Below are 13,570 nucleotides of genomic sequence, written 5' to 3' on the forward strand. Positions count from 1 at the left end.
TCAGCTACCAGTCTGAGCCCGTTGTGAATGGCTTATCACAACTGGGAGCTCAACTAAATCCTTTCTTCTTGCATCCAAACCCTTTTCCATTGTTACTTGATCTCTCAATGATACCATAGAAATCATTCCAGTGTGGGCAACATCACATGAGTCACACAAGGAAGGAATGTTTATTGAAATACATCAAACCCATGTAAAAGTGACTATTTTGAATGTATAGTGGACAGATTGGATGATGGTTTATCGGAAGGAATTTTCTCTCCACAAGCTCCAGATTACTCATGGTCACGAGGGTGGGACCACCTCAGGGAGACAGAACATAGCTGAGAGCTGTCTAGAGCCAGCAAGTCTGCATCAGGTTTTGTAAAATATTTGTGGAATCAAGAAAAAAGCTAATGTTGTCTTCATTGTTTATGATATCAAGAGAAGTCTGCCAAAGTTGTGCTTTGATGGGGTGGACTTAGGAAGCAGCCTGAGCAGTACAGCAGTATTTGAGATTTTACGAACTCGTTGTATACAAGGCTTGACTAGAACATGCCCAAAAGGGGAGGGACTTCCTCAGAACAGGCAGCTGAGAAGTTCAGACCTGGCCTTGTAAAGAAGGGTTGTTTGAAATACACAGAAAGGTATAATGTGGTGATTTCAGACTGACACTTTTAAAGTTTAGAGTCTTTTAGTAACCCCATTCCCCACAGATCCTTAAATGTATTATCAAACTGTTGGTCCTACATTTCATCAGAAATCCTGTCTGTGGTTTTGAGCAGGTTTTAAATAGTAGTTATTTTTGACAACAGATTTTTGACCTTTTTTTTTTTAATGTTCCTGAAGAAGGATGTAGAACAACAAAATCTTCTAAGTAGGTCTTTTTTGCATTTCCTGAAGTACATCTCAGCTAGATGTAGAATAAGAGAACTGGCTGGTTGTTACCAGTTGACATGGTCCAGAGCATGGATTAAGAAACCAAGAGGAGTGGGTTCTGTATCCAACAATTTTGGATGCTAACTTTGCAGGCATTTATGCCTATACTTGTGTGTGTGTGCATGTACATGAGGAACCCAGTTCAGTTCAAGACTACTTATATATGGAGTTAAACATGAAAAAAATTTGTGGGTCCTTTTGGTCTTCTTGGTTGGTTGAGCTTCAACAAGTCATTTCCCTTCTCTGCATGCTGTTTTGCCCCATGCAAAGTACACATAATGCAAAATACACCTGATGTCTGCCTTTTAAGCACTTTACACAAAAGTTCTGACCTTCCCTTCATATTGTGAGTGTTCAAAGGAAAGAATATTTGCTTTCTGAGATTGTATTGCTCACCAAAAAAAAGGTGGGGAACTGTTCAGAGACAGAATAAGCCTGCCTGTAAATCATGGCTCTATAATGATACCAGACGTCGTACCAAAGGGTCAGACTAGTGTTCATTAGAAGCTGATAGGAAGCAATATTTTTCCCTTTTCAAAAGAATAAATACTGTGATGGAATACTTTCTACAGGGAAGATATATTAGCAATAAAGTAAATCTGCTAGCTTTTCTTAAGCAGATGACAGAGAGTTCCAGGAAGTATTCATCAAGAAAATCCAAGAGACACTCGCCTATTCATATCAGCACAAACTTTGTGGAAATTCTGTCACAGTAAGTAGTAGGCTTAGGTGGCAAGATTTCTCCTAGAAAAGGGACTAGCTGTAATACCAAGTGAGTGGAAACAATAACTGTCAGTGCTAAAAGTATTTCAAGCTTATGGAAGGAGGCATAGAAAAGGGTTTTCTTGCACAAGTAGGTGTCGTGAACTTTGCATAAAACCAGTATATAAACTGTGGGACTGAGGCTGGAGTAATTAGGTGAAGTTCTCTGATCAATACCTTTCACAAGGTGGCATTAAATCCAGCACAGAGGCAGAAGTCCTGATTCTGTATTATTCTGTACTGTGTACCAATCTACATGAATGCAAAGTAGAGTGAAATGCTGTCAAAATAGATCAACTGTGTTTATCACTCACTTTTCCTCCTGCTAGTGATGGCACAAGGTGAATAGTAATGGTGAGCTAGCTCATAATCTTCCAAACAGAAGGTAGAAAGCAAACAATTTGACAAGATTAGTTATTGTGAACCACAGATAAAGGCTTAATATTTTAGCCAAGGCCTGTGTAAGCCAGGTTTATTTTGAAATATGTCTGCTGTCAGGAGCCCAACTGGCTGTATTTACTTCTAAGTTTAATCATATACAGAATTACTCTTTTGGGTTGAGAAGACGCTGAAAGGGATTTAATAGGAATGCTTGTTTTGTGACAGGGCTTTTCAGAGACAGAATGGCTTGCCCTGCCAAATTTAAGGTCTGTAAGTTTAATGGAACATACTTTTTGGAGTGACATTACAAACAGTGTTGGGCAAGCAGGAATTGGCGGCAGTGCCTGGAGTAATTAGATTCAACACTGTGGTGTACCACAGTTTAGAGCTCACTGATGCTGCTAAATCAGTCTCTAATATTCGATTTTAAGACCAGAAAGGGCTGTTAATACCGGTCAGTCCAGCCACCTGTCTAACACAGGGCACAGAATTTCACCCAGCAATTCCTGCATCAGGTTCAGAAACGCTGCTGAACTGCTGTGTGTCATTTAGAAGACACACAGTCTCCAGTGCAAAAGATGCAGAGGAAACTTTGCTAGGTAGAGGCAGCCAGGTCCATATAAGCTCACGTAGTCTTTAGCAAAATGTTGATTTATGAAGATTCCTGTTACAGACTGGTAGATGACCCATTACATACACCCAGGTGATGTATTTCAGTGAGTCAATCAGAAATTATTATTGTTGAAAAGTCAGGGTTTTGAGGTGGCAAAAATAATACCTAAATTTAGGAATAAGAATAATTAAAGTTTCACTGAACCACCCAGAGGGCAAGAAGGAGATGCCTCTGTAGCACACAGGCCACTTACTGCAAGGCCATACCCTTACGTTCCAGGCTTTGATCCAGTGAATGTTTAAGCATCTTATTTAATCAGAGCAGCTTCAATAATTGAAACTGAAAACAAGGCCCCCCCTGAACCCAGTGTTCTCACAGTGCTGCTTCCTGAAGAGGGAAGCAGCTGGAGCCTGATTCTCTTCTACAGACAGTAGACCTGAACCAGTTTCCTCCAGCTTCTTGAGTAAATGATCCTATCCAAGTGATTGGTTTCTAGAAAAGTGATAGTATCATAGCATAGCAGTATCTTCTCCGTGTCACTAATTTCCTTCACTTTTGCACAAAATGTCTGAAAACAAGTATGCTGAGTAGGATTCAATGAAATACGTCCAAGAAGAAAACTGAAGGAAAGGAGAGGAAAAGAAAATGAGTTGTTTTTGTTTTTCTTTCATTCTGAGATGAAAATAAGTGAATTTGTTTGTTGGAATGCTCACGAAACAGTCACTTATTCACAGAGCCCAACTGCTAAATTGTTTGTAATTCATTTTATTTACCTAAAATATTTTTAAATGCTTGGTTTCTAAAGGGAATTAGTGTTAACAAAACACATTCCACAAGAAGCCAGAAATCATGCAAGTAAGGCCATCTTCATATCCTAAGCCTAATCTTATCTACTGGAAAGATAACCAAGGGTTATAGTTTAGGTTTATAAGCCTTTATATAGCATTTCAAAATCCAGGAGGGTTTTGTTTTTATCACTTAACCCCCACATCTGCAGGTAGAAGCTATTGTTTTCAGCTAGTCTATATATTGCTTTGCAGATTAAGGCATAGGCTACTTGAAGGATGCTTTTTTGTTTCAGCTGAGTATACATTTTGGCTACTTCTGGGGCATGATGCCCTGCAGGATTATTCTGTGATGCTGTAACTCGGTCATGTACAGAACTTGTGGATAAAGGCCAATGCTCTCATTTGGAGTGAGTTCCTTTGGCCAGAGAAGGAGCAGTGTGGGAGGATCTACATGGATTTTTACTGATCCCAAGCTCCAGTTTAAACCTAGATTTCTTCAGCAGTCAGCAATACAGTGGTTGCACCAGTAGGTACCAGCTTTGCAACTATACATCCAGCTTCTGGGCTCCTCAGACAAACTTCTCTGTCAGTAAGAATTGTAAGTCTACCTTATTGAGCATGACTGAAGAACCAAAATAGTTTATATTCAAGGGAGTAAAACTCTGTAAATCTCTGCTAAAAGTCAAAGGAGGTTGTCAAACAGTTCAGGAACTATGTAAGAATATTCCATATAACATCATGCTCTCTGTATAGGCATTTTGTTAGATGGTGGTAAGAGAATACAATTTGGAATAATTGAAAGAGTAATTGAGAATAGTGAAGAATCTGTCTTGGGGAAGACATTGGTGGCGACATTCATGTTTAGGTAGCCTTCCTCTGAAGATGAGGAACTTCTTAAAGCTTAGCAACACTTTTAAAAGTATATATTCAAACTGGTAATACTATAACAGCAAGCCCCTCAAGTAATTTTTTTTTTATTATTTCTGTGTAGTAAAACACAGATTCCCCTGATACTGAGGAATAATTAAGCCACTGCAATTCAAGACTCTTCACAATGATGAGTGTTTTGCTAACTTCTCCTGAGTGTCATATTTCATGTTGCATCGATACTATGAAGACTGTTTCCTTCACAAGCAAAAAAAATGTCATTTGTTAAACCAGCATCCTAGGATACTATCAAATGTAGTCAGTACTTCTTTCAGTTAAGTAAAGTATGGTGAGGCTATACTGGCAGATATATCATGATTGGACAAAATAATAAAAACTGTTTTCTTCAGGTCACTGTCCTCTGTATTTTGAATCAAACTCTGCAGACCCTGAGACTTTTAGAGTAGTTCCCAGCACCTCCCATTCTGCTGCTTAGATATTTCAGTTAGTTTTTATCTTGAGGTATTCCTTCAGTTGACCACAGATTAAGATGCTCAGCTTCCAAAAGGAGCTGCCTGCAGTAACCCACCAGGCTTGATGCAAAGGCATGATTCTGTCATCCTCACCCCTTGCAGGTAGTGCCTCATTTACACAAATGGCCTTATTAACTGTCTTTTATTACTCACAAAGAAAAATGTTGCTTATTGTGAGTCAGGATGGCAGAGTTGGGCCCTTGGTGAACAAAGAGTCCAGGATTATCGTTCTGAAAAGCCCCCTGAGGCCTGTATCAAGAGTTATTAACCACTGATTCAGCCCATAGCATTATTTTGTAGGCTTAAGTGGGATTTTAGTGGTATATTGGGTCTTGTGTGTGTGTAGGGGTGAATTTTGCCCTCTGTTATTTTATCTTATAAATAGCTGTTACAGTTTCTCTTTTACATTATTGTTTAAATCTCTTTCAAAGGTATGGATTCTTAATCCCCTGCTGTTTTTTTTTTCTTTCTTCTAATAAAGAATAAATAAATTTGCAAATCCACACATGACTGAAACAAAAGGCAAATAAGCCCTGCACAGTTTGTTTTTGGTGCTGGATACCTCATTTTGATGATTTCAGTCATCATTCATTTGAAAGGCAGAAGCTATGATTGTTAAGCCTCATTATTTTCAATGAAGCCTGACAGTTTCAAGGTTAAACAGAAGACAGCTACTTTCATCCCAGTGGTATTTCTCTTCAAACATGGGCAGCTCCTCACTAACTTGCCTGCTCCGATGTGCAGTGCCATTGGTTGGTCACAGAGTGGTGCACATCTAAGCCCAATTGCAGGACAGTGCGTAAGCAGTGACCCTATAACCTGTGTCCCTGAAAGAAACCTCAATTATTGAAGGCATTTTCCCCCTGCTTCTATAAGCCACACATGATTTCTTTTTAACTGAGCGGTGATTTAAATAGGCTGTGGTCTCAAATTTTGTTATGTTTCTGCTGCTTATGAGAAAAATTGGCAGCACCAACCTTCTGTTTGCCCAGACGGTTTGAAATGTTTCTCCTCTCCTTTATGTTCCTGAAGCACATTAGAGAGGGTGTTAGTGAGAGAGACCTCCAGTGATATTTAAAGTGGTGAGAAAGCTGCAGTGCTGCTTCTGAACGTAAAAAGGTCGAAAGTTGTCATTGCTGTTGAGGGTGAGGACTGATCTGTCATTGCTTTCTGAAATTGCACATGGACTAAGAACTGATTTAACAGGGGAACATCTCAGGAGGAGGGGGTGACAAAAATATGACCTATCAGTAACTATGAGTTAAAAGTCTTAGAACTCAGAAAACATAGATTCATCCACTTTAAGGAGTAAACACTCTGTGAAATCCCTGACTTTATACTTGCATGGACTGACTGCAGTGAGTTAGGACTGCCATAGATGTGTGTTACAAATACAGAAAAAATGCACCAGCTGCTGAAAAAATAAAAGTGATACATGGGCAATTGGAGGGAAAGGAATAGCTAAGAAGTGCCTTTTTACCTGTGCTTAAAAAGTGATTAAAAGCAGATTATTTAGAGTCCCTGTGGAACAACTAGAGCCAGCTGAACTTTCCCCATATATTTCCTGGTGTCTGATAATTGTGTTAGGGTGGTGAATTCTTAATCAAGTTTCAGGAATTAAGTCACCTGGTGAGTACAATAAGAGGTGTAGCTTCATGGCACTTTGGTGGTTCCTGGAAAACAAGAGTGTTTCAATACGTACCATGTGTGTTAGTCATGATTTGTGACAATAAATCCAAGATGTGTTAACTAGTTTTCCTGCACTGAAGTTACTAATGTATCCATTAGATAAAATAAGTTTTACAGTTTTGATAAAGCTGTTATTTTTTTTATTTCCTATCTACATTCCTCATGTTATATAATATAAAAAATCTGTCTTTTCAGATAAGAAAAATTGTTCAACTTCACAATAGTGAATACGGCTACATGAACTTGCAATTGTTTTTATCCATTATAAAAGTTGTGTGCATAATATGGCTCTGAAAGTATTCCAGTACTTCCAGTACGCAGTGTCTAGTTTTATATAGTTAGTTTATTGGTGGGAGAGCTTTCATGGAAGAATTCGATAAAATACAGATAAATTGAAGAAATCACTTGAATGCCTGATTGCACGGGAGTGCTTAAGTTAAATGTGTACAAATAGAAAAACCCCGAACAAATTTAGGCACATGCGTTTGCCGATATACCAAAGGAAAGAACAAATTAAGCCAATGAAATGCTGGACATGCTTATAGCCCGTGCATTAAAATTAAGAGAGGATTAGGTGGTTCTCTGTCTCACTTATTTAGACTTAATTTTTGCGTAGTCTACATAACAATCATACAGGCCACGTTCAAATATCAGCATGCACAACCTCAGAAACTTTCTTATGTATTTTGAAAAAGCTTTTGATATAAAAGGCATAGGTTTGGGGGCATAAATTTATAAATTGGACAATCAAAGTATCTCGCACTGCTGGATAATGGGCATGGTATTTTTTTAAGGGAAACAACAGCTAAGTGTTACATTTAACAAGAACCGTGGACTGCTCAGATTTTTAAAGTATAAAAACCGAATGTCCTGCTAATAGCAAAGGGTATATTTGCCATGATTGCTGCAAATGGTTTTGTGTTAGTTCTTTATGGGGGTTCGGACACTACATATAGTACAAAAGAAAAGCAAGTTGGTATATATCACTGACTGCAAATGGATTGGGTTGTAGGTTAAAAAGTTTTCCGTAAGTTGTCTGCATTTTCCCTTAATGTCTGTCTTTTACAGTAGTGCTTTGTTTCTGAGCGTGACCACCACCAGGACAGCTTGGTTCAGTGCAAACACTGTCTCTTTCAGCCAGAACATTCCTAACGTTAGCTTCCTTTTTTTTTCTCCTCTCCCTCTCCCCTGCCCCCTCTCAGGTTGGAAAGGCTGGTGGACGTCCTGAGGAAGAAGGTTGGAGCAGGGACCATTAGGACCGTGATCTGATTGAAAGCTCTAGTCTAAGGAAGCATTCACATCTGGTGACCAGGCTGCTTCATTCAGCACTGTGTAAACACTAAAGCCTTAACTTAGCAAACAGTTGTTAGAAGTGGGACACTCCAGCGACATTCCAAGCTGAGATAAAATCAAATCATAAATGTTTAACTACTTTGCTGCTGAGTTCTGTGATTTGTTGAAATGTTTCACTGCAAACATATATTTGTTTTTAAGCAGATGCATTGTGGCTCCGTGTACTGTGAAAAATGATGTAGATGCTTATTTTAACAGTCTGTTCTCTCAGTGTTACTAGACTACAGTCTGCTGCAAGGCACAGCTTGGCCGTGTTTTCAAATACTGCCAGCTTCAGGTGCAAAATCCTGGAAAGCAGCTTCAAAATCTAAATCCCTTACGTTATTTATGAAACTGCAAACAGTCCAGTATTTGTATGTTAAATACAGTAATTGATAAAGTAGGTTCACATTCAAGAAATAACTCTAAACACTATATTGAAGATTTTTTTCCTCCTTACTCGTAGCCCATTGAATTGCAGCTAGGAACTCTAGCTACATCTAAAGGAAGGATATACATATAGCTTTATACAGCAGTTGAATAACTACTGCTAGTACATGCATTTTCAGCATACATTAAAAAGAAATGTACAGTTAGGTTTCACTGGGGGAACAGCTAGGTAAATAATCATAAATTGCTCTGTGAAAGCCTTGTGACACTGTGCAGTATCTCAGACAGTGGGGAAGGTTTCCTGCATTTTTTTCGGTCAGTCCTCTGTCCTTTCCTATGAGGGGAAATCCTTCAGATGTTCACAAATCGCCTTACAGAGTCAAAACTCATGTCTTTGGTATAAGGTGAGTGGCTCACTCATTCCCTACAGGATTTTTTGCCAGCTTTATCTTGACCTCTGATTGCTCTGCAGTGCAGGAATACCATCCAGGTTGGGTTTGAGGCCAGAATGCCAGCCCTCTGCTTTGCATACCTTTGAAGTGCCCTGGGAGTGAACTTGAAGGTTTGATACATTCCTAGAGGGAGGGAGGAGATAGAGGAGTGGGGAGGAAAATCTGGGGTACACAGTCATTGTAGGCCTTACAGATACACAGGGAGAGTTGGTCCTAGAGGGAGGAGCCAAACATCTCCATGTATTCTGAATGTCTTTGTCACATGAACAAAGGTGAGCGGAGAGGTCAGCTCAGTGCTCATAGAAACCTGCTCAAGAAGGACAGCTGTAATCTCTAAGCAGCCCACATTCAGTAATGAATCTCGGGAGCATGGTGGTCTTTGAGCTATGGCCAGGACTAGCCAGCTCAGTCAGGGTGTATGTAGCTCCTAAGGCTTCTGCTTGGTCACTCTGCTTTGTCTTTAATGTTGTTGTGCTGTCTTCCCTCTTAATGTTTGCACAGATGTAATGATAGGGCAGTCTACCAAGGGGAAAAAAAAATGAGGAAGAAAATGAAATTTCAATTTGGGGTTGGGAGAGACAATTCAATGCTTGTTTTTCCTATCACGAAATTCCACATTAAACCATCATCATCTGCAGACCTAAGCTCCTCTTAGTTTCAGTCCACCAAACCTGGCCCCTTGCAGGGAAATGAGTAGCATTCTTTCAAGACAAATTTACCAAAATCTCTTCTAGAAAATTCTGTAGTGCTCTTTTTAAACTTTTGGACAACCATGAGATAGCCAGTGAGGCTAAAGTCTCCCCATGACACCTACTCAAGCAGGAAGAAAGCTTAATGCTTCCAGACCAGAAGACTGTCCACAGCGCCAGCCCCTTCACCCTCTCTGGTGTGCTGCTGTCCAGCATTTGGACAACTCAAGTGCTCTTTTATCCACTGTCCTCTTTGATCCTTAAATCACTAATTGAAAGACAAGATCTGAGCTGTTGGTGCTGTTGAACCAATTCTGCTTTAGGGAGCTGGTAAGGAAGAAATGAACATAAAAACATGAGGACTGCTGTACTAGGGTAGAACAAAGGTCCAGCTAGCCCACAGACTGTCTTTGGCAATGACCAGTAGTAGATGTCTAGGAAAGGGTGTAAAACTGGGACAGCACTAGTGACCTTTCTCCCAGGTGCAATATGGCACTGAGGGGCTTTCTGAGCCAAAAGTGGTGTATGTACTTAGCAGCATTTTTTTCATCACCTGTTTTTTAATCCATTTAAACTTTTAGTATCTGCTCTTTCCTGTCACACTGACTGAAGAAATATTTCCTTTTCTTTGTTATGAACAAGTTATAGTTATTTGTTATCACCTTGTTTTTCTATTAGAGAAACAGTGAACAACCATTCCCTAGCCATACCTTTTCTTGGGCCTCGTGAGTTTATGTATTTCATGTCATTCCCCCACCATCTCTTTTCCAAACAGAAGCTCTAGTCTCTTATAAAGAAGTTGTCTCATGTTTTTAATTGGCCTTGTCATGCTAATATGTTTCTTTTCCAGTTCTTCCGTGTTTTTACTTAGATAAAACCAGATTTGTGCATGGTGTTCAAGCTGTGGACAAACTGTGACTTTATCAGCTCTCATGATTATGTTTTCTTTTTCATTCTCCAAGCCATTTGTGATCATTTTTAGCATTGTGCACAGGGCTTTTGCTTTACCTAGTGAGCTGTCTTCTTTATCTCAGCCCATGAGTTCTCGCACTTCTACCTTTCTGATTCTCTCCCCCATCCCACCTGGGGAGAGTGAGCAAGCAGCTGTGTGGTGCTGAGCTGCCTGCTGGGTTAAACCACAACAATTTGATTTATGGCAGCTTGTGTCTTTTGAATTAGTACTTTTATAATAAAAGTAATTACTTTAGATCTTCAGTTATAATATTCAGCTCAGAGTTCATCATAGGTTGTACAAAGTCTGAACCATTCTCTGAACACACAACTTTGCATGATGGGTATCCATGGCACCTGATGTTTTAATGTGCATTCCGTGATTGATTTTCACTATTTCCTATTCCATCTCTTCTCACAGCTCATCTTTACTACTACAGTAGCAGGGTACAATCAGCAAATATCACCGTTTCCAAATTACCCCCTTTTTCAAGGTGATTTCTTAGGTTGAACAGCATGGGGTCTGGCAAAGATCCCTGGAGAACAGCAAAGTAGCTCCCCTTCACTGTGAAAATGATATATTTATTCTTAACTATTGTTTTAATCTAACTTTTAACTACATATTTTCCCATATAAAGATCTTTCTTCTTACTCATTTGTCAGCTTTGATGAGGAAGCTTGTTTGCTATTTTGGAAATGCAAGTTTACTTAATCAGGGCTTGTTTTCCATGCATGAATGTGCTAAGTTCCTCCTCCCACGGGTGTATCAGAATTCCTCACCTTCCCTTAAGTCCTTCCTCCTCTGAGCGAATTGTCTTGTGAGTGCAGGCTCCATACAGCAAGGCTGTTTGACCTCCCTCCTCTTGTGTCAGCTGGCTCTGTTTAGGAAAGTAGCATCAGCCAGGCTAAAGCAGTCTAATACATGTACATAATACTTGATTCTCTACATTTAGAAGATAATTTTGTTTCAAATTTTTCCTTCTAAAATATTGTACCTAAGGTGAAAAAATGCTTCCTGACCCTGTCTTATGTCTTTTACCAAGTAGCCTGAAATTTAATGAGCTTTTTAGTAAGTTTTTTTTTTTAATCATCCTGTAGATAAAGGACTTTGAATCATAATTAAAATAGGTATTGATTTTTAAAAATCATCTAGAAAAGTTTGTCTTGTTTTGAAAGGACCTTTGAAAATTCACTGTGCTGAGAGGTGAAAATTCAGAAACAGTTGGGCACTACCTCCTCCTTACTAACAACCTGGTGTGTGGTCTTCAGCAAATCCCTTAGTGACAGTTGTAAAAGGTATGCAAGCCCTCAAGAGGTACATAGGCACCTTGGGGGAGCTTTCAAACACATCTGTGCTGTTAATGTCAAAACACTTTCGCTTCTTCGCCCACAGGAGTGAACGATGAAGGTCACACAGCCCCAGTAATGGAGGCCCAGCCTTTAGTGCCTTCAGGTGAATTTCTGGCCCTGATGAACTCAGTCTGAGTTCTTCCTTTCAGTATAATGAGGGCAGGAACTCTGATCTGGCATGTAGAAATACGCAATAATGATAACGTGGGTTAATTGGCTTTTATCTTACTGTTTATTCACTGAGAGGTGATTGATGTCTGCGCAGAGCTCTGAAGGTGAAGAAAACGCCTGCCCCATATAGCAGACATGCAATAGTCACTTCTGTCCTAATTTACAAGAGAAGGATGAGATTGCGTCAGATTAACTAACAGGAGTAGCAATTCATTTGCCTCCTGATGGAGCAGCAGAGTTCATGATGAAAGGTGGTTCACCATAGGCAATGCTTATGGTGGCAGTTGTAATTACTGGTCAAATTAGTGTCTCTGCTGTTTTGAAGAGTACTGAGATGTTCAGAAGCATCCATCCCTTGTGAGATTTTGTGTGTTTCTCTTGATGATCCTGCAGCACACTTGCATTGGGAGTCATTTCTGTTATATGCCAGGGTAAAATATGTAAATAGCATCATGTTGGCTCGGGATAAGAGCATTATTAATGCTTTTCGGCACTGTAATTATATTCATAGTAAGCCTTCCCTAAGCCCACACTAATTAACAATATTGTGACAAATCAACTTTAACAGAAAAGAACTGTGGACCTTTAGTCATTTAGTACTGTTTTTCATTCAGCCCACAACCCAAAACTGGTAGCATGGTTTTCTGTACTAATGTTGGGAAAACTACTGATATTTGAAAAGTTCAGAGCCAGCTCAGTCTTGTTAGCAGAATCCTGTAGATGAAGTCAGTTTGATTCCTCTTTAAATATGTTCACAAGAAAGATTCATTAGTTAATCGTTAATGTAGGGGAATATTAAAACAGCTTTTATAAATAAGCCATCATATTGAAATAGTTTAGTAATGTCAATATGTTGTCACTTGCACATGTATTTATCTATTTATTCCAAATCACAGGACGCTTTACAAATATTCACCTTAATTTTCAAATTAAATGGCTTTATAAATATTCTTATCAGGTGATCAAGAGTTGTAACATCCTTAATCCATATACACAAAAGAACTTGCTATCTAAATGTCAGGATTTCTCTGTGCCTTTATTTTATTCATTTAGAATAATTCAAGATGAAGGCTGTTAGGGTTATTTTATCTTCTTTTTAATTTGTACCCCAAAGATTTTTCTCACATACAAGAATTAAATGTGAGGCACACTTAAATCTCTGACTGGCAGTTTCTCTGATTCAAGTCTTGCTGTGATCTCAGCGTTATATATACTGACTCTTATCATTGTAAAATTTCACATCAGGTCTGCAGAGCTGGACTTTCTCTGTTTGTTCTTCTCATGCATTGGTAAATAAAATGCATTCACGAGTCCAAAAAAACAAAGTGGTGTTCTCATATTAGGTTGATTATAAGTCAGCTGTTGAGCTTCAGTGGTCTAAACATTTCATTCTTCAGTTTTGTTGGGAGCACACGTGTTCTAGGAGGCTTTTAAACAAATACTTGAAATGGTTGAAAGATTTACATTGCCAGTGCCTAGCTAAATATGTAGTCTTAAGAAAAGACATGGTTTATTTTGGCACCATTTGAAAAACTCAAATATTTTAAACATTTGTTAAGTTCGAGCTTGCACATTTGAACGAAAAGTTTGCATTCCAAAATTGCATCTCAGGTTACCTGTCTCTCTCTTTTGTATTTTATAATCCCTTTATTAAAATAGTCTTTGCAAAATAAGTTGAGTTTTT

The 13,570-nt window shown here is 39.0% G+C and overlaps 1 protein-coding gene across 1 annotated transcript in view; it reads left to right on the forward strand.

Annotated features, from left to right (window-relative positions):
* The window catches only part of MIPOL1 (mirror-image polydactyly 1), a 189,190-nt gene extending 175,637 nt beyond the window's left edge, over positions 1–13,553 (forward strand). Inside the window, exon 13 of the mRNA XM_013185703.3 lies at positions 7,754–13,553. Within this exon, the coding sequence (XP_013041157.2) occupies positions 7,754–7,820 (67 nt within the window). The 3' untranslated portion in view covers positions 7,821–13,553. The remainder of the gene's footprint in view (positions 1–7,753) is intronic.
* Positions 13,554–13,570: the final 17 nt, after the last annotated feature.

The sequence above is a fragment of the Anser cygnoides genome, chromosome 5, assembly GCF_040182565.1.
Source record: "Anser cygnoides isolate HZ-2024a breed goose chromosome 5, Taihu_goose_T2T_genome, whole genome shotgun sequence".
Taxonomy (NCBI): domain Eukaryota; kingdom Metazoa; phylum Chordata; class Aves; order Anseriformes; family Anatidae; genus Anser; species Anser cygnoides.